At 39.6% G+C, this 25,099-nt stretch overlaps 1 protein-coding gene across 1 annotated transcript; it reads right to left on the reverse strand.

Annotated features, from left to right (window-relative positions):
* Positions 1-1,167: 1,167 nt before the first annotated feature.
* Positions 1,168-24,893, reverse strand: LOC121718501 (B-cell receptor CD22-like). Its single transcript, XM_042103513.1, has 16 exons — positions 24,664-24,893; positions 24,216-24,560; positions 23,671-24,021; positions 23,309-23,560; positions 8,359-8,628; positions 7,983-8,252; positions 7,607-7,876; positions 6,789-7,058; positions 6,413-6,682; positions 5,597-5,866; positions 5,227-5,490; positions 4,418-4,687; positions 3,995-4,258; positions 3,811-3,904; positions 3,341-3,386; positions 1,168-1,578 (listed from the first exon to the last, which is right to left on the reverse strand). The coding sequence occupies exons 1-16, from the start codon at positions 24,722-24,724 to the stop codon at positions 1,432-1,434; spliced, it is 3,714 nt and encodes a 1,237-aa protein (XP_041959447.1). The 5' UTR covers positions 24,725-24,893; the 3' UTR covers positions 1,168-1,431.
* Positions 24,894-25,099: the final 206 nt, after the last annotated feature.

Consider the following 25,099-nt stretch of genomic DNA (forward strand, 5'->3'; position numbering starts at 1 on the left):
TTATTGTAATTACCGTAAAAGGTTCTAAACAACTGGAAATGTGACATGCTTGGACAAAGACCCATGGTTATCTTGCCCCCACACACAGTAGTTAGGATGGTAAGATAGACAAGACATCCCATAAGAATCACTGTTGTAGTACAGATAAGGGAATCATCGTCAGGTCACCAAGAATACCAACAAATATTCAAAAGTGATATCACTGCTAATAGATTATTTAGCTAACCCTTAATTGTGTGGGTTTTTGAACATAAGATTCCGTTCTGCAACAATTGAATGTTCTACAATTCTATGTTGAATTCAATGAACCTAAATATTCTTTAGAATGTCAATTTTTCCAACATTTCTAAAGGTTATGGGTGGTTGAAGTGGGTGTTAGCATAGGAAATGAAAGGGATGTGTGAATGCATATGGAGGTGCACATTAAGAAATCGAATATTGTGGATCAATCTCTTTTCCCCTACTTTTTGTAAAGATGTGGATCCTTAATTCTAGATTCTTTACATAGTGAAATATTGCAGGTAATTTTTTGGTTTTCATCTGGATGATCATGGTTTACAGCTCATGAAAATAAAAATCATTATTTCATAATATTACAGAAAAGCTGTAGCCTACTGTTTAGAAAGGTTGTCAGAGTGTCTTTATTTTATCATCATTTAGTCATCCATAAGTAACTCCTCCTTCAATCCAACACAGTCCACAGATCAACTACAATCACTGTCATATTGAAAATGTAATTATAATGTATTTATACTAGCAAATTGCTAGTCTCCGCCCATAGTCCCTGGGCAGGTAGATGATGCAATAAAATAAAGACACAGTATACAGTTGATACACAAAATCATACAAATCTAGACATTATTGTCCCTGTCCCACCCCATATTAAGCTAAAACTAGACACCCCTCCCATACACACACAGTATTGTAGCACAGCAATTCATAGGTGGGAGCAAATCTGCTTTTGTTAATAACCAATGGTTTGTTTTGATGGTGTATGGGAAACACTGACATATATGGCAATTACTCAATAGCCTATTAGTTTATAATAGCCTACAACTATTTTTTTTATTAAATTGTGTCATAGTACCTTGTTTGTCGACATGGCTCCTTGGAAATGATCCTTGCTAGTTTGTAAACAAATCCACATGCATCATATCTAGGGGGAAGGGCGCTAGTAAGAGTCGTATACAACAAAATATATACTCACAACTGCCGGGGGCACCCGCACACAAAAAACCCTTCACTGTGTTGGATACCTTTATAAAAAAAACAAAAAAACAATTGCAACCTTTTTAAGGTGCAGAAGCTGATAAAGTAAATAAAATGAATTCACACAGAATAGATGCATTTTTCTAACTCTCCGTGCTAGATTGAGATTGATGATCAAAGTCTGAATAAATGCATCAGGATGTCGATGGAGTTTAACGTTTGCTAGTCTGCAGCGGGTCGCATATTGTTAGGATTTAGGATGTAATAAATGACTGCAGGTTCCATAGTGTTGGGGTTCAGACTCTGGTAACCAAAACTCCCCTGGTTGTTGTCAATAGTCTGTCGAGTGTTAACATAATCTCTGGCACCCTGCAAATAAAAGAATAAATAAAACTGTATTACCATAGTGGCCAATAAATCCGAATCAGACTTTGCTTTACTCATAAAGAAGAATAAAGAAACATTACAAAATCCATTCCCATGTATTTCCCTTCTGAGTATTAACCTCATAACTGAAGACATTTTGCAAAATCAATGTACAACCTAAGAATGCACCGAATCCTGATTTTTAAGGTTCTGGGAAATACTGAATGTGCAGGTCTAATTGAGTGCTGAATCACTTTAAGACCATGAGGCTAATTAGTGCCTGACACTAAGAACTCTGTGAGTATCAAAGGAAGGCTAAGGGCTTCTACATACTCGACACACCCGACCGGTAGCGCAACAACGTGACGTCAAAATGACGTAGATCTTGCTGGCGTGCCAGGATTTAACCCAGGTAGCGCGAGGTAGCGCACCACTAATTTTTTTTCAGACGAGCGCGACAAAGCGGAAACAGGAAGATGGACTAGTTCGAGGGCAAGCGAAAGCAGTGTTTTGTTACAGTCGTGAATTTTTAATAGTTTGCTGGATAAGTTAACAAAGTTACCAGCGAGAGTTGCAACACATGGAAATAAGAAAGGAAAGAGTAGAAACGATTTATTTTCAAACAAAGGATATCTATTAAGGCCTGAACAAAATCTCATTCCACTTCAGGAAATTACACAAACTCAGCCAGCTGCTGACTAGCTAGCCAGCTAACTAAACTGTTTAAATTATAAAAATTTCCTTGGGATGACTAAATTATCTATCTATATATCCATCTATCTATCTACCTGTGCACACACCTTGGAAACTAGATGATAATGATTGTAGTTGTGAATAGTAGCAACCAAAGTCTGAACCATCACAGAGGCTAGCTACTAGTGTTTCTTACTGCCGCTTCTTCTGCTGTGTAACGCAGTTAGCGTTAATCTTTTAACAACAGCGACACCTCTGTTCAGGAGAATATTGCAACTAGTGTCGCGACCACCACGCACGAGTATAAATGGTTACGGCGCTTCTGTGACGTCACATTGTCGCGCTACCGTGTCAGGTCGAGTGCTGTGGCTGAGTTGAGAGGTGGGGCTATGTCGTCATAATATTGCCGGCTTCGCACCTACAGGCGTCTACACGGCGAAAGTTAGCCGGCGGTTTCAAAAATTCCCACTTCGGAAGCTGGTTTCAAATCGGTTTCAGTCTCCTAAACTGCCGGCGTCGTGTACACACAAGGTGTAACCGTTAACAAAACCTCACTGGTTTCACAAAAACCGGCGTCGTGTAAACAGCACCTGAGATTCTCACAGTTTTAGGCAACTGATATGTGGATGCAATTCATCATGTTTTCTATGTCATTAGTTAAAATAAAGGTTCAAAAACCGAACAACTCAAAGACTATCCATCTTGGATCATAAGAGATAAGTCTCTCGCAATGATCATTTATATGATTGTGGTGGTGAGTACTAAACGATGGCAGGGAGTTAGCTGGAACTATCTTGTTGCGACGGCACTCATGTTCTAGTGGCGGACACACTGAGTAGGATTCGGTTTGTTTTTTAAAACAAGGATTGGCAGAATCCGGATCCCATCGAAAAGCTGAAGATTCGGCCAAATCCGAAATTGCTTCGGTCAGTGCACCCCTAGTACAAACCTTGGTTAATAGTCAGGAAATTGCAATACTGACAGCACTATGTCATTATCACATAAATGTGTGTATTTGAATGTTATTGTTTGCAGCACAGACTTTAACACTTCAAATATTTAACTTTCTCACCTCCTGCTCTCCTGGCTCTGACAACATTTCTTTCTTGCATTTGTGGCTGCAACATAAACACACACAGATTGCATCTTTTGCGTCATATTTGTGATGTGTGATGTGTGACAAGCAAAACTCAAATGATCTGCATACCAGATTATCCCCTTCAAATGAGTGTTGATGCATATGGTCATGTGAATAATAAACGTGTATTTACATGGCTTAAGTGAGCATGTTAATGATTGGACATGAGTGCAACTAAAGCACTTAATGAAATCTAAAACAATTGAGTGACTTCCTGAAACAGCCCTTTGACTACATTAGTGCTTCAGCACTGCCACACACACACACACCCACACACACACACACCGCACTTGCAATCTTCTACATTATTAGTTAACAGGGTCCATTGCCATTGATAAACACAAATCCATTAACATTGATAAAGACAAATGTTATATTTCATGAACAACGACAAATTCACTCACCTCAACAAAACCCACAGAGCAAGCAGACAGAAAATTCCCAATACTCCACACAGAAGGATGACTATTACAGCTAGCGGTACAGCAATCTGATCTTCTGATGGATGAGACGTAAAGAACATGAGTTTGGGAACATATGGAGTGTTACTGAAATTATCACTTAACAGAGTTGGAGATGCACTTGTACCTTTCACTGTGATTAACACAGCAGATGAGATCTCAGCTCCATATTTGTTCCTGGCCTCACAGTAGTACAGTCCTCCATCCTCAGAGCTGATGTTAGTGATGCTGTACTGCTGTCCTGATCCTACTGGAGTGGACTCATTCACCTTAAACCAGCTGACGCTTTCCACTGGTGGCTTGGCATCACTGCTGCAGGTCAGAGTCACTGTACTTCCCATGAGAAGCATTTCAGAAGGAGCAACTGAGACTGCTGTGTTCTTTGGTGGATCTGGAATGAAGGGGATTATTGGACAGCCTCTTATTTCTAATCTGAGAAGCCTATTCTGTTCAGTAAAAATGCAGGGATGAACTATAAAATGCCCCACGGCCATACCCATGGCAACATTATGGTCATATAAGTATGATGCTGATTTATAGAATTACTCACATGAGACATCGACAGACACAGCTGGAGAGTTCTGATAACCAATCCTATTGGCTGCTCGACAGAGATACTTTCCACTGTCCTCAGAACAGATATTTCTGAAGGTGAGTGTGTTCTCCTTTCCTGACTCCAGTTCTACAGCCCCACTCTTCTTGATCCAGGTGTATGTGTGTACTGGTGGGGCAGCTTCACTCATGCAGGTCAGAGTCACTCTAGTTCCCTCAGTTATTTCACCAGATGGAGAAGACACAATTGTTGTGCTCTTTGGAGGGTCTGGATTATCAGTAAAGAAGAAAACGTATGCAAAAGGTAAATTTTAGCAGCTGCGTTATCACTTCTCTGATAAAGGCATTAATCAGATGGCTGCAGTTAATTAAAAAAGGCACATACTGTACAAACTACTCAGACTTGAAAATTCCATTCATTTAAAGTGAGAGAGTGATTTCGTAACGTCTCATTTGACAGTTATTGAGTGTGAATGGAGTAGAATGGTTGTACAAAGTAACCTTTAACACGAAGGCAAGTGAATAAAAATTAAAGCGACCATTTAGTCTCTCTCACTCAACTTGGCAGTGGAGTCACAGTAGGAACAAAGGGAGATCAAAATGGACAATAGAAAATAAAATGTGATGTTTCAGAACTCAACTGGTTGGCAGTAGAGCTGTATAAAATCTACATGACACTTGTAGCCATGGGGTTGATCATTGCCTATGACAGATTTACAGTTGTGGTGTATATTTACCAACTCAGACTTGTGCCATATTACTGGAATAATTACAATCCCAATCATGTGAATTTACAGTGATACTCACATAAAACCTGGACAGACACAGCAGGAGAGTCCTGTTGACCAATCCTATTGGCTGCCCGACAGAGATACTCTCCACTGTCCTCAGAACTGATCCTGCTGAAGGTGAGTGTGTTTCCTGACTTCAGTTCTACAGCTCCTCTCTTCTTGATCCAGGTGTATGTGTGTACTGGTGGGTCGGCTTCACTCATGCAGGTCAGAGTCACTCTAGTTCCCTCAGTTATTTCACCAGATGGATTAGACAAAACTCTTGTGTTCTTTGGACGATCTGGATTGTCAATAAAGAAGAAAATATTTACAAAAGTACATTTTAACAGCGGCATTATGACTTGTCTGACACTTTCAATCATGCAGAATCAAAAAAAAATACTCACATGAAACCTTGATTAGCATGGTAGGAGAGTCCTGTTTGCCAATCATATTGGCTGCTCGACAAAGATACTCTCCACTGTCCTCAGAACTGATCCTGCTGAAGGTGAGTGTGTTCTCCTTTCCTGACTTCAGTTCTACAGCTCCTCTCTTCTTGATCCAGGTGTATGTGTGTACTGGTGGGTCAGCTTCACTCATGCAGGTCAGAGTCACTCTAGTTCCCTCAGTTATTTCACCAGATGGACGAGACACAATTATTGTGCTCTTTGGAGGGTCTGGATTATCAGTAAAGAAGAAAATGTATGCAAAAGGTAAATTTTAGCAGCTGCGTTATCACTTGTATCACTTGTCTGATAAAGGCATTGCATTAATCAGATGGCTGCAGTTAATTAAAAAAGGCACATACAAACTACTCAGACTTGAAAATTCCATTCATTTAAAGTGAGAGTGATTTCGTAATGTCTCATTTGACAGTTATTGAGTGTGAATGGAGTAGAATGGTTGTACAAAGTAACCTTTAACACGAAGGCAAGTGAATACAAATGAAAGCGACCATTTAGTCTCTCTCACTCAACTTGGCAGTGGAGTCACAGTATGAACAAAGGGAGATCAAAATGGACAATAGAAAATAAAATGTGATGTTTCAGAACTCAACTGGTTGGCAGTAGAGCTGTATAAAATCTACATGACACTTGTAGCCATGGGGTTGATCATTGCCTATGACAGATTTACAGTTGTGGTGTATATTTACCAACTCAGACTTGTGCCATATTACTGGAATAATTACAATCCCAATCATGTGAATTTACAGTGATACTCACATAAAACCCGGACAGACACAGCAGGAGAGTCCTGTTGACCAATCGCATTGTCTGCTCGACAGAGATACTCTCCACTGTCCTCAGAACTGATCCTGCTGAAGGTGAGTGTGTTCTCCTTTCCTGACTTCAGTTCTACAGCTCCTCTCTTCTTGATCCAGGTGTATGTGTGTACTGGTGGGGCAGCTTCACTCATGCAGGTCAGAGTCACTCTAGTTCCCTCAGTTATTTCACCAGATGGAGCAGACACAACTCTTGTGTTCTTTGGACGATCTGGATTGTCAATAAAGAAGAAAATATTTACAAAAGTACATTTTAACAGCAGCATTATGACTTGTCTGACACTTTCAATCATGCAGAATCAAAAAAAAATACTCACATGAAACCTTGATTAGCATGGTAGGAGAGTCCTGTTTGCCAATCATATTGGCTGCTCGACAAAGATACTCTCCACTGTCCTCAGAACTGATCCTGCTGAAGGTGAGTGTGTTCTCCTTTCCTGACTTCAGTTCTACAGCTCCTCTCTTCTTGATCCAGGTGTATGTGTGTACTGGTGGGTCAGCTTCACTCATGCAGGTCAGAGTCACTCTAGTTCCCTCAGTTATTTCACCAGATGGATGAGACACAATTATTGTGCTCTTTGGAGGGTCTGGATTATCAGTAAAGAAGAAAATGTATGCAAAAGGTAAATTTTAGCAGCTGCGTTATCACTTGTATCACTTGTCTGATAAAGGCATTGCATTAATCAGATGGCTGCAGTTAATTAAAAAAGGCACATACAAACTACTCAGACTTGAACATTCCATTCATTTAAAGTGAAAAAGTGATTTTGGAACGTCTCATTTGACAGTTATTGAGTGTGAATGGAGTAGAATGGTTGTACAAAGTAACCTTTAACACGAAGGCAAGTGAATAAAAATTAAAGCGACCATTTAGTCTCTCTCACTCAACTTGGCAGTGGAGTCACAGTATGAACAAAGGGAGATCAAAATGGACAATAGAAAATAAAATGTGATGTTTCAGAACTCAACTGGTTGGCAGTAGAGCTGTATAAAATCTACATGACACTTGTAGCCATGGGGTTGATCATTGCCTATGACAGATTTACAGTTGTGGTGTATATTTACCAACTCAGACTTGTGCCATATTACTGGAATAATTACAATCCCAATCATGTGAATTTACAGTGATACTCACATAAAACCTGGACAGACACAGCAGGAGAGTCCTGTTGACCAATCCTATTGGCTGCCCGACAGAGATACTCTCCACTGTCCTCAGAACGGACATTTCTGAAGGTGAGTGTGTTCTCCTTTCCTGACTTCAGTTCTACAGCTCCTCTCTTCTTGATCCAGGTGTATGTGTGTACTGGTGGATCAGCTTCACTCATGCAGGTCAGAGTCACTCTAGTTCCCTCAGTTATTTCACCAGATGGATTAGACAAAACTCTTGTGTTCTTTGGACGATCTGGATTGTCAATAAAGAAGAAAATATTTACAAAAGTACATTTTAACAGCGGCATTATGACTTGTCTGACACTTTCAATCATGCAGAATCAAAAAAAAATACTCACATGAAACCTTGATTAGCATGGTAGGAGAGTCCTGTTTGCCAATCATATTGGCTGCTCGACAAAGATACTCTCCACTGTCCTCAGAACGGACATTTCTGAAGGTGAGTGTGTTCTCCTTTCCTGACTTCAGTTCTACAGCTCCTCTCTTCTTGATCCAGGTGTATGTGTGTACTGGTGGATCAGCTTCACTCATGCAGGTCAGAGTCACTCTAGTTCCCTCAGTTATTTCACCAGATGGATTAGACAAAACTCTTGTGTTCTTTGGACGATCTGGATTGTCAATAAAGAAGAAAATATTTACAAAAGTACATTTTAACAGCAGCATTATGACTTGTCTGACACTTTCAATCATGCAGAATCAAAAAAAAATACTCACATGAAACCTTGATTAGCATGGTAGGAGAGTCCTGTTTGCCAATCATATTGGCTGCTCGACAAAGATACTCTCCACTGTCCTCAGAACTGATCCTGCTGAAGGTGAGTGTGTTCTCCTTTCCTGACTTCAGTTCTACAGCTCCTCTCTTCTTGATCCAGGTGTATGTGTGTACTGGTGGGTCGGCTTCACTCATGCAGGTCAGAGTCACTCTAGTTCCCTCAGTTATTTCACCAGATGGAGCAGACACAACTCTTGTGTTCTTTGGAAGATCTTGATTGTCAGTAAAGAAGAAAATATGGTAACACTCCAAAATAAGGTGCCATAATAAATAGCAAACTAGTAATTACCTAACCCTTTGTTAATATTTGTTAATTGTTACTAAAATATCTATTTGGCACAAGTTAATAGTTTTTTTCATCATTAATTAAATATTAGTTGTTTGCATCTGTATGTTAATGTTTTAACAAATCTATTAACTAATATTGTATTAATATTTGTTAACATTTAACTAAATGTCTTTTTTGGCACTAATTAACAGTTATTTCTTGCATCATTTAAATGTTAAATATTTATTTGCAAACTATGTTAATAGAAAAGTTAATGACTTATTATTATTTAACTAATTGTTATTAAACTGTGCTTCTGCCTATCCCAATATGAACCGCTCTCCATAGGACCCTTACAATAGATAGATAGATACTTTATTGATCCCCAAGGGGAAATTCAAGAAAAAAACACGGAGCTACCTTGACATGCTGCCACTGTTGTCGGCGCCGGAACCGCTTGCAATAAAGTTGGTTAAGCTTAATTAATATATTAGTAGTATATAGCTATCAGTGTGGAGCCCCTTATAATAAAGTTGGTTAAGCTTAATTAATATATTAGTAATATATAACTATCAGTATGGGGGACCCTTATAATAAAGCTGGTTAAGCTTTATTAATATATTAGTAATGTATAACTAGTCAGACGGTGAAGGGGCTGAGACCAAAACTGGCTTATCATCACTGGCGTAACAAACCAATGGCGGGCCCAGGTGCAAGAGCGCTTCGCGGGCCCCATACCGACGAACTTTGGCTCAAGATGAATTAACTCTGATACAAGCAATACACATTAAGGGTGATTTCAATTGTTTATGCAAAGGGCCTGAGGCACCGAAGTAGTTTAGTAGTTACAGATTACAATTTCAAATAAAAAACACACGACTACATATCCATTACATGTGAAAACATTAAAAAATATTTTTATTAACAGCCTGCAGGCCAGGGTAATCTAATATTACTGCATTAACATCAACTCGCATGGAATTATGGGAACACTCAATGCGCCTCTTCAACCCTCTGCTGAAACTGCAAGCGTAGATTGCTTGCTTATAAACTCACACTGCGCAGAAACAAAACTTAATGTAGCCTAACTTATTTAACCGTCCAGAAACCAAATAAAATCATTCATATGCATACAATCCCCAATATGCGTGAATTAGGCCATTAGAAGAAGGCCATCTTATGAGCCTTTCGTTGTGCAAAATCGTCAACGATGTTCCCAATATTTAATGCTCTGGCTCTCGTATTTTCAATGGACAGGATAGTAAACCCACGGAGCCTCTCCTGCCCCATGCTGCTCCTTAGGAATAGGTCTTAATAAGTTTGAGTTTGGAAAAAGATCGCTTAGTTGTTGCCACAGTCACAGGCAATGTCAGAAACAACATGAGTAGCCTACACACTTCCCCGAATGTGGAATTTACACTGTCATAATCTACTACCAGCATTTTGGCAAGTTGAAAAATAGATGACTTCTGTGAAATCTCTGCTTTAAAGCAAGACCTGAATGAGAGGAGTTGTGTTGGGAATGTCGGTGCAATGTCCCTGCTATAATGGTCTGACAAACGTGTTTATCATCACCTGCGAGTTGAAGGGTCATAGGACGTAAAGACTCAAACACATGACAAGTTTCCTGCATGCTTGCAAATCTTTGGGAGAGCTGACTGATTATGATGTCCAGAGTTGCATTAAATACCTGCACTTTGAAGTATCTCTCTGCATCGGTTAAACGCTCATCTTTCGATAGATCGTCAAAGTGACGCTTCACTCTCCGTGCTCTAACATTCTAAAGTTATAAAAAAAAAAAAAAAAAAGGAGGCAGGGCGGGGGTAGCCACGGGCCCCGGGAGGTCACGGGCCCTGGTGCGACTGCACTTGCTGCACCTACTATAGTTACGCCACTGCATCACATTTATTCCTTTAGGAAAAGTTAAAACAAAACAACAAGTAGTTGAATGGGCTATATTACATGCATCATTCCTATACCATCACTGTCAGCCCTACTAGCAAGGGAGACATGCGACATGGAATGTTCAGGTGCACAGAACGAGTTTATTAATATTCTGAGACTCAATAAACACTCACAGACGTAGACCATACGGAGGTAATGCATAAACATAATGCTAAACTAAATGTACATTAATTTCCTGCTAGACTGAATTGCACTTTCCATGCACACTAAGCTAAACTACACTGAATGCATGGAAAGTTGCTAGCGGAGTTTACAGCTAGTCACGTTAGGGCCCGTCCACACGGAGACGCTTTTTAGGTTAAACGCAGAGGTTTTGCTTCGTCTTGGCCGAGCGTCCAAACGAATCCTGTAAACGCACTGCCCAAAACCGCACTTTTCTGAAACCTGAAAACTTATAGTATTGCCTAACAATACTAGTTTTCATACATGACATTACCTACGATTACACTCCGTAAGATAAATATCACAACTGGTGCTGCGCAGCGCCGATAGCTTATGACTTGGTGGACTGAACACTGTTTTTTCCCGGTGTTTTTTAATGCATTCTAGCTACTGTCAGTGACGCGAGAGAACTTAAGTTATTAAGTGCGGTGTAAGTTTAGGCTACATTAATTTGTGCGTAGTGCCAGTGTCATTCATTTATTTTACATGTCTTACAACATATATACATGCATTCAGTCGAGTGAAATCAGATATAAGCATACAAAGCCGCTTAGAACTCACGTTAAGCCGATGGTAGCACACTGAATGCAAATGCGTGATTTGATGCAGGCAAACGTATTGACTGTTACTAATGAAGGTTTTATAGCAATATTATAAATGTGGCGACAGAATAGCCTAGAACTTGGGTAAGCCTTGCGTTTAGTAGCCTAATTGCGGTGATAGCCAAAACTAATGTGAATCACGGACTATCCTACAACCAAAGAAAGTAAAGGTGATTAGTAGGCCTACCTGCGTTAGCCAAATAAAGGACGGGACTGCACCCTTCACAAACCGTAAAATAATGTTTATTAGTTTTACAGTTGACTACAGTTGACAGTTCACCATCAGTCCACACAAACAATTCTGGTTTCCTTACACTAGCCATTTCGTCATAGCCTATTCTGTCTGTTTGTAAAGCACAAACTTTGGTCAATTTCTGTAAAGAAACAGTGCCACCTATAGACCTGGGGTATGAAGTAACGTGTTGAGTCGTGTTGAGATGGATCCGTTTGGACGCAAATATTCTTGATGCGGTTTCAGGGAAGACAGAGGAAAAAAAGATCGGTTTCGTATGTGTGGACTAGCCCTTAGACTCAGTGTGTATGAACTCGTGGTCATAATGAAAACATTAATAAACGTTCTCTAAGTTGCTAGAATTGCACCCAAATCTTAACAATACATGTAAAGTAACATAATACAGGTGGTATATCAACGTTTTCAACTTAAACAACATTTTACAGTTACAAAATTAAAACAAAGTGGGGAGAGCTTTATACAGTCAACCTACACAATGCAAAGCATACCGCTTCTGATCGGCTATGGCAACAATACAAGGACAAAACGCAGCAGAGCTGCAGTATAGCGTTTCTCCAAAGGGGGCTCCAAAACACCAATCTCAATAAAGCTGCTTAATTACGGCGAAAATCACATACAAACACTAAACTACATTTCTAACTCTGTTACACCCACCTCCCCTGAATTTCAACAAATTCAAGCAGCAACCAAATAGTACTTCCAAAGGCAAAGAGTACACTACTTTCAAACACTAGACAGAGAGTCACCAATTACAGGACAGCCAACCACGAGGTATCCAATAAGGATGAAGTGGAAGAAGAGGAGCGCAAACTCTCACACAACCAACCACTGGCAGTAGGGTGCCTTATACACCCCACAAGACCATAAAGCCATAAACCATAAATTCCATAAATTATCCACAAAGCTAATCAGAAAAGTTAGATAAATAATAATATGTCATTAACTTTTATATTAGCATATAGTTTGTAAATAAACATTTAACATTTAAATGATGTAAGAAATAACTGTTAATTAGTGCCAAAAATATATTTAGTTAACTATTAACATATATTAATACAATATTAGTTAATAGATTTGTTAAAACATTAACATACAGATTTTATGCAAACAACTAATATTTAATTGATGATGAAAAAACTATTAACTTGTGCGAAATAGATATTTTGGTAACAATTAACAAATATTAACAAAGGGTTAGGTAATTACTAGTTTGCTATTTATTATGGCACCTTATTTTGGAGCGTTACCCAATATCTATCTATATATCTATTGTAAGGGTCCTATGGGGAGTGGTTCATATTGGGATAGGCAGGAGCACAGTTTAATAACAATTAGTTATATAATAATAAGTCATTAACTTTTCTGTTAACATATAGTTTGTAAATAAACATTTCACATTTAAATGGTGTAAGAAATAACTGTTAATTAGTGCCAAAAGACATTTAGTTAACTATTAACACATATCAATACAATATTAGTTAATAGATTTGCTAAAACATTAACATACAGATTTTATGAAAACAACTAATATGTAATTAATGATGAAAAAACTATTAACTTGTGCCAAATAGATATGTTAGTAACAATTAACAAATATTAACAAAGGGTTAGGTAATTACTAGTTTGCTATTTATTATGGCACCTTATTATGGAGTGTTACCGAAAATATATACAAAAGTACATTTTAACAACGGCATTATGACTCACACTTCCAATCATGCGGAATCAAAAAAAAAAATACTCACATGAAACCTTGATTCGCATGGTAGGAGAGTCCTGTTTGCCAATCCTATTGGCTGCTCGACAAAGATACTTTCCACTGTCCTCAGAACTGATCTGGCTGAAGGTGAGTGTGTTCTCCTTTCCTGACTTCAGTTCTACAGCTCCTCTCTTCTTGATCCAGGTGTATGTGTGTACTGGTGGGTCAGCTTCACTCATGCAGGTCAGAGTCACTCTAGTTCCCTCAGTTATTTCACCAGATGGATTAGACAAAACATTTGTGTTCTTTGGACGATCTGGATTGTCAGTAAAGAAGAAAGTACATACAAAAGTACATTTTAACAGCTGCATTATGACTTGTCTGATAAAGACATTGAATTAATCAGATGGCTGCAATTAATTCATTTCAAAAAATGTGTTTTAACAATTGTGGAAAACTGTAAGTGTTTTTTTTTTTAAAATCTTTTTAAAAAACATTTTTTAGCAGTATATTAATACAATCTCAACATGATTGTGTTATACAGGTGATATGTTCTGAGAGTAGGCAGATGTACTATTGCAACATCAATGTTAAAGGAAGATAACTTTGATATAAGACATCAAAATGAAGTATTAAAATCAAAACATTTTCATGTTGCCACAGTATTCAGAAGCATTCCGTGGGATTGAAATCATGTTCCATCTAACCACTGATCAGGTGTGCATGCTCAATACCTAACACACTCATGGTGGACACAAAGCATGGTTCATCTCATGACATAACATACGATTCAACTCCACTCCAAATTCTACTGGTTTGCCAACACTTAACTGTGTGATTATCTCAGTGTTCTTGCAAAGGCTCATTGGAACACAATGGAATGGTGACACCAAGGAATCCCATGTGCTTGCTTTACTGGTTCAGTACATCACATTGATCTAACATAATTCTGTTGGATAAATTAATTGTTCTGGCAAAATATGTCAGTTTAATGTAATAACATTGTGTTTGAAAAAAAAAACATGAATTTGTTTAATTTCATGTTTTGTGGTTTAGTAACTATGACAAAGCCTCTTTTCCTTTTGTCCCCACTATACTTACTGCGATTACCTTACGTGATTCAATTAGAAAAATGGATTACTCAATTGGAATGAACACATTATGGTGTAACTGTTTTATGTGATTGTAACATAATATTTTTGATTAATTGGACAGCCCTGACTTTTCCTTTTTTGGATGAACTGGGGAAAGGTAAAACTCAACAGTTTAACTCAAGGGGAGGTGGAAAATGAGTGTATTTCACCAAATGGTGGAATATCCCTTTAAAGCCTATTGTGGGTCCTATTTGTGTACTTTGTAAATATTATTACATCACCTGTCTCTAATCAAAACATTGTCCTATACTCCAGTATGTTTACAGCACCATGTGGTATGCACAATGCATAATGCATTATACCTCAGGGTTAATTTAAGAACTCAAAAGCATAAACTTTAAAATCATTTTAAAAGACCCATTGTGTTAGGTTTCTTTTCTCGTTTTGGCAAGTAGCCGTGTAATAAGCGGGTTCATTTAAGAGTTATTCTGATTAACCAACTCAAAAGCATAAACTTGGAATGATATCAAAACAGTTCACTCACAGAAGACCTGCAGGGTCACAGGAGAGGAGCGCAGTTGACCACATTGGTCAGTTGACTGACAGTAATAGTCACCACTGTCTTCAGGCCTGATGTTTTTGATGATGTAAGTTTTTGCACGGTGTTGGATTGCACCTATTCCAATCTTGTACCAGCTGTAGGTCGTTGGTGAATAAGAATTTCTCATGCAGGTCAGTGTCACGTCTTCTCCTTCCAGTATGTCACCAAACCGATAAACCAAGCTGATAGACACTGAAGGCACGTCTGTGAAGAATAACATGTCTGGATACACATTTCATCACATAATATTTCACAATATTTAAAATAAATTAAATGTTTTTTATGCCATTTTACCTGTCACATATAATTGAACACCTGGTTTTCCTTTCAAGGTCATGCCATTTGGGTAGTTCATTAAGCAGTGATATTCACCAGTGTCCAATATTGTGACTGGGTTTATGCTTAAACTACAAGTACCATAATGTGAACAATCTAATCTGAATCTGCTGTAACCGGACAAACTGATATCAGTGCCACTACTCCGTTTTGTCCAGTCAAATCCATTGGGCCACTGGGAACAGTATGTGTAATAAGTGCAGGACATGGTCACCGGAAACCCTACAGAAGCACAGATGCTTTGACGTGGGTAAGTGGGGTCCTGACCAGACACACCTAAAACAGGGAGGAACCGAATGTAAATGAATGGTAGAATTGGACTGGGTAAGACCATTATGTAACAGGGCTATACAATGCAATAGGGGTTATGCCGAATGTCAGAAGGCTACACTGGAAAACAGTACTAATCACATCTGCTTATCGAGTGATAACGTTGATTACAACACAAACATGGTACAATAGTGATAAATAAGCATTTGTAGGTGTATATGTTATATTTAAAACAGTGTTGAACCACTGATTTAGTTCAATACTCAAATTATGATGGTTGTTTTTTTTTTTTTTTTGATTTTGGTTGATTTTCAAATGCAGGTTAACAGTGTTTTTTGTTGACGATAGTTGAATTGCCTTCAGAATCAACATTATCACTCAATAAGCGGATGTGATTAGTACTGTTTTCCGGTGTAGCCTTGTGACGTTCCACATAACCCCTATATTACCTAATGGAAAAAGTTTCAAGTGCACGGTTAGTTTTGTCATATTTATGAGTTCTATATTAATGTCATTCCCCCTGACTGTGCCACTTCTGGTCAGGGGCGGACCTGCCATTAGGCATGGTCACCTCGGCCACCAGGTTTATTTTTTTTTAAATAAATGATCACGCATCCAAACAATATATTCTAATCCATAATAAAGATTGAAAAAAATATTTTGCCTCATGACTGCTCATAAACTCATCATAAAATCAAATGACTGCAGTGCAGGTCCGTTTCCTGTCACCATAGCAGCAACTAGTTAGTCTGAACGAGGTCTTGGTGAGGTGGAGTTGAGCGAATGACAGCAGCCATGAAACGTTTCCAGAGTGGAAGTGATAAACGAAAAAGAAAAAGGGAGGAGGAAGAATTTAGAAAGAAATTGTCGAAGAATTCTTCCACGGAAGAAAGTAATTTGGACAGTGATGCAACAACATCTGCAACATCTGCTGAGCTGGGTGGTGTAGCTAATGCTAGCTGCAGTAGCTGTGGCACTGATGCACCACCACCGGCAACTTGCACTACATATTCTTCTACTGATGATGATGATGATTATGATGTTGATCTAAGTGAAACAGTCGTGAGGGACAAGATCACTCTCACTTGCCGAAGTCCGCACTGGTGCTGGTGGTGCTGCTACGGACACCATTTCAGTAGCAGAAGCTTTGGGTGCAACGAAACCAGTAACGTGAGTAGCCCTAACACGATACCTAGCACTACAGTGACGACCCTGCGTTATGGCCAGACACCGTAAGAGATGCAGAGCGAGTTGAAATCGTTAAAAAAGGCCCCGTGCAAATTGATAACTTTGAATTCCCCAAAAATGCAGATAAACCACCCAGAAGATTCACGGTTGAACATTATTACATGACCATGAAAAATTTAGAAAAAATAAACAGAAAATGGCTAGTTGATTCGGTCAGTGCATACGCTGTTTATTGTTTTGGATGTCGGCTTTTTGGAAGATTGAACACCTCATTTAGTTTGCACGCACGCACACACTCACTCTCACTCTCTCTCTCCCTCTCTTCTACACATAGCCTACACGGACAGACTCTCATACATAGCTAAAAAGAGTATATTCACACAGAGACCCCAAACCCCTAGCCTACACTCTGTCTCTCTCTGTCTCTCTCTCTCTCTCTCTCACTCACACACACACACACACACACACACACACACACACACACTCACACATACACAAACAGGGGTGGGTTGGGGGGCTCGGAGGGGCCTCGGAATCCTTTGCCTTGGGCCTCAAAGTGTCCAGGTCCGCCCCTGCACATTACTCACACACACACACCCATACTACAAAAAGCGTTGGTTTGACACTTTGACACTTATGCTGTCATTTTTCTCATATGGCTAAATTTAAACTGTCACATGAACTTAGATATGAATAAACTGTAAGACATACATTAGCTATAAATGTCATAAAAAATTAAATTCTGAAACACATGCCATAAACAGTAGAAAAGACACAACAAAAGTTTGATTTACCTTGTGTAGTGAGGAGAATCACCAGATACAGAGAGCTTGCCACCCTCAGTCTCAAACCCTGCAAGTTGTGTACATGTTCAACAAAAAAGTAATTAATTGAGTGTTACAAGCATATTAAGTTTGTTATTAAGTTACTACTACCAATATACCCTTTAAAATCACAAAGTAATCCTAGACTAGTGTATCATGATACAGTAAATACTCTGCATACTTTCAGACAATTAAGTAACTTTTATGTAATTTAGTAAAAGTTAGGAATCTTGTATAAATATTTAGAGTCTCTTACCATGTTTCACTAACGTTTGACAGCAGTGATGCCACGACAACAAGTGACAAACTCTGGCGCAATCTTAAATGTTTCTTTCTTCTGCTGATGTCACAGGAAGGAAATTCTACTTATTTCACCTTATTTGGTCTACTTGACCATGCATTGCAGAGTTCTGCATCAGGGTGCCACATTTAACGTCACACAGGCCACACACTGTACTTAGACTGTTTAATCAGAAATGGATGTCGTGGCCTACTGGTTAGGGCTTCGGTTTTGTACCTGAAGGGTTGCTGGTTCGATCCCTGACCCAATAGGAAAATGTGGGCAGGGGAAGTGGCTCCCACATCCATGGCTGATGTGCCCTTGAGCAAGGCACCTAACCCCTCACTACTCCCCGAGCGCCGCTGTAGCAGGCAGCTCACTGCTCCGGGTTAGTGTGTGCTTCACTTCACTGTGTTCATTGTGTGCTGTGTGTGTTTCACTATTTCACAGATTGGGATAAATGCAGGGACCAAATTTCCCTCATGGGATCAAAAGAGTATATATACTTATACTTATACATTCATTTCGGTTTACCTATGCAAGAGTTGCTGTGTTTAAGTGTGTGTGTGTGTGTGGGGGGGGGGGGGGGGGGTACCACAAAACATTGTGAATTAGGAAGATTTTTAGTGAAATTTATTTCACAAATAAGGTTTGAATTGAAAATAAGCAGAGACATCCTGTGTCCATGACACCGTGTCCATACCATATCTTAGATCTGACCTCTTCCTCTTAAAGAAAACAGTGTGAAACTGACCCCTTCCTCTTTAAGAAAAACACAGTGAAACATTTGAAACATGTGAAACATGAACATGCAGATAAATCTTAGTCCTGATCAGATGTAATACTCAACACAATGTTGAAGTGGAAAAATGTACAGCATTTACTAGTGCTAGTGGAGTGTGTGTGTACTGTACATATGGGACATATGCTAGCAGAGTGTGTGTGTGTGTCTGTGTATGTGTGTGTGTGTGTGTGAATGGGCCATGTGCTACTAGTGGTGAGTGTGTGTGTGTGTGTGTGTGTGTGTGTATGTGTATTGAGTGAATATATCTGATACTGTATGCTTAAAAATGTCTATTAACTGTTCTTTTGTTTTAACATTTTACATTCATGTTTTAACCCTATTTTGGCATTTCTTGAATGCTCCCAACACACCCCACACACACAGATCAGGTATATTATACATTTAATTAAATTCAGGAAAGATTAACACACTTGCAAACAGTCAAGTCACAATATGTGTTTATAATTGTCTGTAATTGTAAAAAATAAAGAGTTTGATGTCCTTCATGTACATGTGACTTTGGCCAGTGTTACTTTTGCACTAATGTGAGCTCCTGGGGGCCAGAGTGACCTACATTTGGCCAGTGTTACATTTTGCACTAATGTGAGCTCCTGGGGGCCAGAGTGACCTACATTTGGCCAGTGTGACCTACTTTTGACCAGTGTTACATTTTGTACTAATGTGAGCTCCTGGGGGCCAGAGTGACCTACATTTGGCCAGTGTTACATTTTGCACTAATGTGAGCTCCTGGGGGCCAGAGTGACCTACAATTGGCCAGTGTTACATTTTGCACTAATGTGAGCTCCTGGGGGCCAGAGTGACCTACATTTGGCCAGTGTTACATGTTGCACTAATGTGAGCTCCTGGGGGCCAGAGTGACCTACATTTGGCCAGTGTTACATTTTGCACTAATGTGAGCTCCTGGGGGCCAGAGTGACCTACATTTGGCCAGTGCTACTCCTGAGGGCCAGAGTGACCTACATTTGGCCAGTGTTACATTTTGCACTAATGTGAGCTCCTGAGGGCCAGAGTGACCTACATTTGGCCAGTGTTACATTTTGCACTAATGTGAGCTCCTGGGTTTCAGCGTGACCTACTTTTCATATGCCTGTCCACAAGTCTCAGACAGGCCTGTGATCTGGAACTGCCTCACCACATCAGCATATTTTATAGGTTTTAGCTGCCAGCGGGTCTATTTATGTACTTCCTTTCTATCTGTTACTGACGCTAGTTGCTTCCTTTGGGACTTTATCAGCCTTAGGAATCAGAGTGTGAAGTTGCATACATGCAGTTAGTTATACAACAGAAAACAAAAACAAACAAACAACTTACGTGCATAAATAAACTTGAGGCACTTTGGGGCAGCCGTGGCCTACTGGTTAGCACTTCGGACCTGTAACCTGAGGGTTGCCAGTTCGAACCCCGACCAGTAGGCACGGCTGAAGTGCCCTAACCCTCACTGCTCCCCCAGCGCCGCTGTTGATGCAGGCAGCTCACTGCGCCGGGATTAGTGTGTGCTTCACCTCACTGTGTGCTGTGTGTGTTTCACTAATTCACGGATTGGGATAAGTGCAGAGACCAAATTTTTCTCACGGGATCAATAGAGTATTTATACTTATACTTACTTTTACTGATCCCCCACAACATATGTGATACATGTTCGTCGCATGTGAGATCTTGCTCTTCATATTGCACACACTCTAACTTTACATACCGGATATTGGGCGTTGTTCAGACTCCTGATTAGTGAACACTAATTAAACACTGACAGAGAGACACCCAACCACACACTGTTCTCCCCTCCAGGAAGCGCTACAAGTCTCTCCACACCCAGACTAGCAGGTTTAGAGGAAGCTGCGGCCTTGGCGAAAACAAACCAACTACCCCCCACCACAACCATGGACCACTTGATAGGGGCAACAAGGAGGTGGCATAACCCTATCCCACTCATAGCATTATACTGTATTTATATTTACATAATGTACATACTGTACCTACACGTATGCATACTAACATACTACATTCTCTCTGCTATCATACTGTAGACTGCACTGGCTTACTTTTTACTACTCTTATAATGTTACTGTTTATACTCTGCACATATCTGTACATACCGTACATCTTTCTATATTGTTCCTACGGCATATCCATATTTATTCTGATCTTATAATGTTACTGTTAATACACAGCACATATTATTCCTTGCGTAACTGTATACTACCACCAGATGGAGGTAGAGGGCTACATTGAAGAGTAGTATGTGCTGACACAAAGAGCAGGGAATTATAATTAAATATCAGTGCAATACAACATATGGCTACTCACTCATGCCAATGCCATTCAGTTAATATCTAAAATCAGAAGTTAATTCTCTGTCAGCACTTAGCCACGTACAACAGATACTGAATGATTTATTTTTCTATGACCCCCCCCCCCCCCATCTGAATCAAAATAAAATTACATTCAAGCACAATAGGGCAGTGGGTTTATGATGGATGGGTATTAAAAAAAAAAACAGTCCGCTGCAGTGCTTATACATGTGAATTTGAACAGTTAATTCAAACATATACCACAACATGGCAGAGATATGTTATTCATCAGCTTCTCACAGGGAAAATGAAAGCATGGCATGCAGACAGTTTACTTCTACAATATGGTGCACACAAGACAGTACATTGAAACTGGGAAGAACTTCAACAATTTTAAACCATGTTTACAACCATTTGAAATAATGTTTAACCTCTGACCAGAATAAGATGCAATAACTATATGAGAACAAAAACCATGGCAGGCAAATTAATTCAATTCTCAAAAATCAAAACTCACGTACAGATATGCAGAGATATAATATTCATAACTTGTACAGCATAAGGATCAAAACAGAACAAAAAGTGCAGAATAACTGGATACAATAAATACTCAACAAAAATGTATAAGATGCAATTTGCCACTGAACAGATTCACACCAGAATGTCAATACACTTAGGTTGTGGATTGAAGTTCTGATAAACATCATCAGGTTGGGTGGTGTTGGGGTTCAGGCTCTGATAGACTGCATCAGGTTGGGTGGTGTTGGGGTTCAGGGTCTGATAAACTGCATCAGGTTGGGTGGTGTTGGGGTTCAGGCTCTGATAGACTGCATCAGGTTGGGTGGTGTTGGGGTTCAGGCTCTGATAGACTGAACTCATGTGGATGGCACCAGGAACAACTCCCTGAGGATCCTTCACATTGTTCACATCATCCAAAGACAAAGGCAGAAAAACATAGATGCCAATGAGACAATTGGCAATTACAAAATGCTCCAAAGTATATTACACATTTATGTGCCATCCACACGTTCCCTTGGTATCTCACATGTGTTCTTTTAGTCTACAAATGTATCACTAAGTAAACAGTACAAAGCATTTTACATTGTAGTGTTAATATGTTCATCAGTCATCCACACATTCCCTTGATTTCACATCCATACTCGTTATGTCTACAAACATGTATGTAAAGCTTGCTGACTCTACAGACATAATCACACATTCACCTGTGCATTCTTGTCTGTGTTGCCTGACTCAAAGTTGGAGTTTGCCTTTCTCCTGTGAGAACAAAAAAATGTATGTAAGCAACACGTTATCTTAGTTAGCCCTAAACCATTTTTGGAACAATGACATCGTACGAGCAGGTCTGTGTGTGCTTTGTCAAAGGCTACTCCTCTGCTGAATGAGCCCATCTGCAGAATTCATATCACCAGTGGGTGTTGTTGTTTATTTACCTACTCCAGTACATGAGTCCGAGTCCAAGTGTTATGATCACAGCTGGCACTAGGCCCACAAACGCAAACAGAGCAGATTTCTGCCACCCAAACCCTTACAAATTAGAAAAAAAAGTACATTCAGTATGACAGAACATTTAGAAATTGCCAAAATAATTTAATGATTATGATTATGGTAGATTATTTATTTGATATGATTAGAATGAGTTATGTAACAGATCTCCAAAAAATGCCAATTAAATATTTCTGCTGACTGTGTTTTCTACTCACACTGAACATCAACCAGGAAAACAGCAGTAGATTCACTGCTACCATGTTGGTTCTCCGCCACACAGTAGTAATGGCCAGTGTGTCCAGAGGTGATCTTGTTGATTCTGTAAATCTGCTCTGATCCCACCAGAGATGGCGCTGTTTCACTCCTCTTATACCAGGTGTAGCTCTCCACTGGTGGGTTGGCATCACTGCTGCAGGTCAGAGTCACTGAAGTGTCCTCTAGTATCTCACCAGCAGGACTGACAGAAACTGAGGTTTTCTTTGGAGGGTCTATAGAAAATATTCAACATATTCAATTCAATATTCAATATAAAATGTGTCAAACAATCTCTTAAATACCTCAAGGATCTAGCATGCATTGTTCAAAAGTAATGGCTGTATTTTGTTCCACAAGCCCATTGGTAAGACCCCCCCCCCCCCCCACACACACACACACACACACACACACACGCTCACACACACACACACACACAACACTGCATTTGATCAATGTGCTACAAGTCTGTGATTACTGAGTAACTCTGAATACTCACACATGACATTGAGCTTCACTGGAGTAGATGGATGTCCCTCATGGCCTTTTAGAGCACAGGAATAATCTCCATCATCTTCTGTACTGACTCTCTGGAGGAGAAGCTCATAGTTGTCTGTTTGTTTACCAGGTAACTCTTCTCCATTCTTCCTCCATACCACTAGGGGTTCGTCTTCCATTCTGCATCTGATTGTACAGCTCAGCTTCACCTCATTACCTTCAACTACTGTCTCAGGAACCAGGACAGTCAGGTCTAAGTAGGGAATGTAAAGTTATAGAGTGAGATGTACAGTATGTGACATGATTTGTTCATATAACTTGTCTTGATGAAGATGAACACAACAGACTTCACAGCAGACTCACCTGTAACTGACAATTGTACAAACGCATGACTCAGCCACTTGTATGTGTTTGTTATAATCCTCACTTTATATCCACCACTGTCTGTGATCTTCACTCCAGTGAGTTTTAATGTGCAGCTCTTATTGTTGTTCTTATCCCAGTAGTACTGAACACGGCCTGTGTAAGATGGGTTGCTATAGAGATCAGGGGGTTCCTTATGCTCTTGACGTTGAACCCAGAATGAGTCAGTAGCAAACTGACCAGCAGGGGGGGTAAGAGAGCAGGGCATCTCCACAGATGATCCAGTCACAGCACAGATATACTGATTGGTGAGGGTCACCCAGTCTAGTTCAGAACATGCATTGAGGACATCTAAAAGACAATTTATATAAAATATGTTTGTGTAATATCTCTGACAGATGTCTGTTTAAAAGAATCAGTGTTCAATCATAACATATTCATAAATCAGATTCATCTGCAGCTGACAGTTGTAGGCTACAAAAGAAAGGCTTTTATCTTGATGAAAACTCATGCAAACACTTCTTGTTGAAAACAAATGGACTCACCTCTAACATACAGTTGTACAAAAGAATGACTGAGCCATCTGTCTTTGTCTGTTACAATCCTCACTTTATACACAGTGCTGTCTCTCAGCATCACATTGTTCAGTTCTAAGGTGCAGTTGTTCTCATTGTTGTTCTCATCCCAATAGTACTTCACTCGGCCTGTGTAATCTCTGGTCATAGAAAGATCAAAGGCTTGTGCTCCAACCACCCAGAAGACTTCAGTAACCGTATGACCAGCAGGGGGAGTGAATGAGCAGGGCATGACCACTGATGATCCAGTCACGGCACAGATGTAGTTACGAGACAAAGTTTCCCAATCGTCTGAACCACTGACACTGACGATATCTGAAGATCAATGACATTACTGTGATCATCTCCTCCTGATGGCAAAATATTTTTTATCAATAAGGTCAACATTTTCTTAATATTTTGAGTGAAATCTACTTACAGGCCATGATGACCAAAAGGAAAAGCAGACCCAAAACACGCAAAAGTGCAGCCTTCATCATCCCGAATACATCCACACGTAGCCTGTAAAATGTGATAGATTAGAGAGAACATCATTGACCTATTTTAAGAAATTTGTTTTGACACCCTGAGTTTTTTAATAGAATGAGAGGGTGAGGCAGTCGTTGTCACCACCACGAACACTGTGATCACAAAAACCTTTGGAACAACTGCTAATTTATTTGTCCAAAACTAAAATACAACATTACCAGACTATCTTGCATATCAGTAACACTCAGAGTAAGTAACACTCAGAAGAGGAAATCAAGAGAGAGAGCAGGACATAGAAAACAAAGTGAATATGTTTAGTGCTAGTCAAGTATTGTATTTTCTGGAACTGGACAATCATGAGAGGTACAACCAGAGAGACAAAGAGT

The sequence above is a fragment of the Alosa sapidissima genome, chromosome 9, assembly GCF_018492685.1.
Source record: "Alosa sapidissima isolate fAloSap1 chromosome 9, fAloSap1.pri, whole genome shotgun sequence".
In the NCBI taxonomy this organism is placed as follows: Eukaryota; Metazoa; Chordata; class Actinopteri; order Clupeiformes; family Clupeidae; genus Alosa; species Alosa sapidissima.

Excerpts from the sequence above, each read along its gene's own strand:
- LOC121718501 (XM_042103513.1), bottom strand. The coding sequence starts at position 24,724 with ATGATGAAGGCTGCACTTTTGCGTGTTTTGGGTCTGCTTTTCCTTTTG. Across the intron at positions 6,683-6,788 it reads CATGCTAATCAAGGTTTCAT|ATCGTCCAAAGAACACAAGA; the intron begins GTGAGTATTTTT and ends TTGACAATCCAG. Across the intron at positions 4,688-5,226 it reads TGTGTCTGTCCAGGTTTTAT|ACCCTCCAAAGAGCACAACA; the intron begins GTGAGTATCACT and ends CTGATAATCCAG.